Genomic DNA, 5,000 nt, shown 5'->3' on the forward strand with positions numbered 1-5,000 from the left:
TTTTTTGAAAAATTAAGTTCGAAAATACGAACTTTTGTGATGATGTTGTTTTTTAACCTGTAATTTGATTCTGTTACCAACATATTTTACAACCTACGAAAAAACACCACTTGAATAACGTGAGCCAATGAAAGATGTCACTCAAAGACAACATTCAATAAAAACAACAGTACAACTGATGTGAAAAAAGCGGGTGCCGTTGATGTAGGTTCACATAACGCTTTTGTCAACTTGCTTATATCTGTGGAAGTTATAACGACAGTTATGGCTATTTATAATGCGTAGCGTTCTATCAGTAAGCAGAATTATGGGATCCTGGCCTCATGTGGTGTTTATACTTTGGTAAGTTACTGCCACCTGTTACATTGTAAGTCTCTGAATGAAACTTGCCCCATTCCTACTTACCACAAGCAAGCAAAGACACCGGAGTTTTTTCGAAGGTTGTAATTGTATTTGTGTGCATATGGCAAGTGAGCCATACACATAACGATCGCGGTTTATAATAAACTGTGTAAAGTACGGTCGTTGATGGCGCTGTTATAATCTGCAGGTAGATTGTGAACGTACGACTGCACAGTCAACATATGTTTTTGATTAAAATCTGATGTAAAAATAGGGCCCGAATGCTGTCTTTACCTGTATTTCCTTCGTATATTGTTGTTTGTTACGGTGCTCACTCCTGAAAGAACAAAATCTAAAATTTAAACAAACGACAATATACAAAGGAAAGAGGTGTGGACAAAGTTATCGAGCCGTACTTCCAAATCAGATCATTGGCGACTCGGAATGTTGTGGTTATGAGATCTTTTCCACAGGGAATATGCACAATGATTTGAACGTCCCTGCATAAGTTTACTATGAAAATATAATTATAGTAGCAAATACTGAAGTGCAATGCTTATATATATATATTTGAACACTTTTGGTGTGTAGTCTAGTCACGGTTAAAATGCTATGCTATTGGAAGTGTAAAGTTAAGCAACAAGACTTTTTAATTCATGACGTCACAAGTAACCTTGAGTGTTTGTATTAAGATTACAACTGGTAATGACTTCATGAACTTTGAACTCTGCCAGTGACACATGCTTTCAGAGTCTCATATCGTTACGTTTGTACAAAACTCCTAGAATAGGTCAAAGTTTTCAGGCTCAGGAATTTAATTCTAGAAGCATGACACTAGTCGCATCCGTGTCCAATTTACCATTCCAACGTAACTATATTTTGCTGTCCTATTGATTATTGGAACCATCAATAATATATTCCCCATGACTCTAGTATATATGCACGATTTTTGGTATAAGATTTTAACTGGGCTATGTCAGCGGGCTTATATTGGGCAAATTTAAGCGTACTGGCCAGAAATATTTTCTGATTACTACAGCCTTTCGAAAGAAATTTGAAAATATAAATGTATTTCGATTTATTTTTTAATTAATTAACTTTTACATCTATGTGATAAAATACAGTAATAATGCTATGATGTGCTATGATAAAATATCACGTTGGCGCTAATAGATCGTAATTTTGTTCGGACACTGGTTATTGAACTATCATAGGGTCGCTCTGTTTTTTGCTTCGCTGCGTTGTCAATAACATTCTTCATCGTTTTCATAAGATTCAAGTGGTTGTGATAACGTCAGGTCCATTTGGGACAGTCTCTCCTAATAATTGCAGTCTTCATTTAAGAGACTTTTCATTTTTTGCTCTTCTTTCTTCTCACGATGTACAGTGGCTATTACCCGGCGTGAGTTTTAATAAAGAAACTCTTATATAAGCAATTTCAATGCAAATATTTTACACAGATGAGATTGCACAACGTTATCTTTGTAAAAGTAACACGTTGAAATTTTCAGATCTGAAATAAAAAAGTACTTGAAATTGAAACCTCGACTGTCTTTTTTGTCCTTCTCAATCAGTTCGTTACTTCTGATCACCACACCCATCTCTCTATGATTTCTGATCACCACGCCCATCTCCCTATGATTTCTGATCACCACACCCATCTCTCAGTGACTTCTGATCACCCCACCCATCTCTCTATGATTTCTGATCACCACACCCATCCCTCAGTGACTTCTGATCACCACACCCATCCCTCAGTGATTTCTGATCACCCCACCCATCTCTCTGTGATTTCTGATCACCACACCCATCTCTCAGTGACTTCTGATCACCACATCCATCTGTCTGTGACTGACTTCTGATCACCACACCCATCCCTCAGTGACTTCTGATCACCACACCCATCTCTCAGTGACTTCTGATCACCACATCCATCTGTCTGTGACTGACTTCTGATCACCACACCCATCTTTCAGTGACTTCTGATCACCACACCCATCTCTCAGTGACTTCTGATCACCACACCCATCTCTCAGTGACTTCTGATCACCACATCCATCTGTCTGTGACTGACTTCTGATCACCACACCCATCTCTCAGTGACTTCTGATCACCACACCCTTCTCAGTGACTTCTGATCACCACACCCATCTCTCAGTGACTTCTGATCACCACACCCATCTCTCTATGATTTCTGATCACCACACCCATCTCTCAGTGACTTCTGATCACCACACCCATCTCTCAGTGACTTCTGATCACCACACATATCTCTCTATGACTTCTGATCACCACATCCATCTGTCTGTGACTTCTGATCACCACACCCATCTCTCTATAATTTGGAGGCCATTATACTAATTGGAGGCCATTATACACACAATGAGCATGACAGTATATATAGATTGTCTAAACTGGAAATTTGCATTGCATAAATCGTGGCCAGTTGAAACATAGTATTTATCAAAGTGATTACACGTGTTAAATTACCAAACCATGTGCGCAGTACAACCACCTGTTGGAGTTCATTTTCACGAGTAATTCAGTAAAAGACAGATGACCCTGAAAAGTGTGTAGATGTAATACAGCATGCATTCATTGCCTATGAATGTGATTTAAGTTGCAATCAGATAAAATGATAGTCTGAAAGATACCAGATGTCATGCCACCTGAGAAACCTGATAGGGTAGAACACCACCACCTATCTTACAGTCTACCAAATGAGTTCTTAGTCCTCCCAGGCTGTGATTCTCTTAAGTCGCTAACTTATCAACCCGTTTAGTAGAATATTAACTCGAAATCCATACACGAGTTATACACTGATAAATAGTCATTCAGACGATCGAGAGACTGCAATCTGCCGTCTGACTTCATCCAACAAAACCTTCGCCTTCTGTAACATACTGCAGGTAAGAACAATTTCGTTATGTAAAAGGGGACATCTTCTGTCTTCTGTGTTCATCTCGATGATTATTTGTTTACAAAAACATCTTGGAAGCTTTACAATCGTTGATCGATGTCTTGCACTAGACTACGCCCATTTAACGACTTTGGCAGAGGTCACTAATGATAAAAGGCTTATTTGAGAAATAACGTTTCTTTAAAGTGTCAGCGTTTCCATATCTCCTTGCAGTATGTAGTGTCCATAGCATTGTTGCTCGAAGTATGAAGTTTACTTAGAAATATGATTTTAATAGTTTCATTATTATGGTGTTCGATTTTGAAATATAAAATTTCGACTGCAGCCTATCTAGTACGTATTGCAAACGATGCACACGTATATAGTCCAATTTCTATCTCAAACATTTGGTTTATTTTGACAAAGACAGTGTGAATTGATTGAACATTTGACGTATCTGACTGCGTCATTCTACGTTGATTTGTTTTGGTCAGTTTACAGGTCGATACGATGTCAGGCCACATTTGTAATCAGTTGATCAGGTATATAAACGTATCGATTACGTAATTCAAGAACAATCACAAAACCTTCGAATACGGATACAACAACGGCGCATGTCTGACACATGTACGTTTCATTCAGATGTGCCTAGTCAACGCATTATTTTTAGCTACATGTATTTACTTTTTCTCTATTTCGGGTAAATTTTAAATGCAAATTTTCTGGGGTTTTTTGTTATTAGTGTGTGCCTAGAATAAGGAGCGTGACATTTTGACAACTGTGAGGATGGCCGACCAAAATGATATATCTGATGCCACGACCCCCGACACGGCAAAGAATGCACAATTTGTGAACGGTGATGCTGTCTCCATGACAACCGTAAATGATTATGAAGAGGAAAGATTGACGTGTGGATGGTTCGATATTCGTCCAAAATGGATGCAAAGATTCAACACTGCGCCTTGGTTGGCCGCTATGGTCAGTTGCGTTATGTTTGCCCAGGGTATTACCGTCAATGGGTTTGTCTACATCAACTTGTCGTCCGTTGAGAAACGTTTCCAACTTCCAAGTACTGCAACGGGGGCGCTTGTCAGTACGTACGACTTGACAGTTACTCTGCTCATTATATTTGTATCTTACTTTGGGGCAACTAGAAACAAAGCCCGGATGTTGAGTATTGGTGGTTTCATCATAGGCTGTGGCTCACTGCTTTGGGCAGTACCACACTTCACCACAGGTCCGTACCAATATGATATCGGGAAAGGCGAACTAGAAACATTATGTCGACCCGGTGAAAATATAACAGATACAACAGACTGCGATGATGATTGGCAATCTCTTTCTTACTACTTCATCGTGTTTGCCTGTGCTCAAGTACTGCACGGAATTGGTGCGTCGCCGCTCTATACTGTGGGATACGCATATGTCGATGAAAATGTGGGCTACAGGAAGGCAGCTTGGTATACTGGTAAGCCCCCCCCCCCCTCCTCCCTAATATATCATCTGTGGTAGTATTATGTTGAACAGGGCTCGAAATACAGCAAAAACCATAACACCTGAAACAGAGTTTGCAGAGTTTGTAGCTTTTCATCGTTTAGCTAAACAACAACATTATACTAGCAATGCTGCGATTCATGTCTGACACACCTTTCTAATATTACTGTACTAATTAGAAGTCTGACTGAAGGAAAATATTTACCGAACATGGCTGTATTTCCTTTGATGAGATTATCTGTACGTAGAGTAAAATCGTTCGCTT

General features: G+C 39.3%; 1 protein-coding gene across 1 annotated transcript in view; it reads left to right on the forward strand.

Moving 5' to 3' along the window:
• The first annotated feature begins 4,027 nt into the window (after positions 1 to 4,027).
• LOC144444965 (solute carrier organic anion transporter family member 4A1-like) overlaps positions 4,028 to 5,000 on the forward strand; it is a 6,835-nt gene continuing 5,862 nt past the window's right edge. The window contains 1 exon segment of the mRNA XM_078134516.1: positions 4,028 to 4,709. Within this exon segment, the coding sequence (XP_077990642.1) occupies positions 4,028 to 4,709 (682 nt within the window).

This window comes from Glandiceps talaboti, chromosome 13 (genome assembly GCF_964340395.1).
Source record: "Glandiceps talaboti chromosome 13, keGlaTala1.1, whole genome shotgun sequence".
In the NCBI taxonomy this organism is placed as follows: domain Eukaryota; kingdom Metazoa; phylum Hemichordata; class Enteropneusta; family Spengelidae; genus Glandiceps; species Glandiceps talaboti.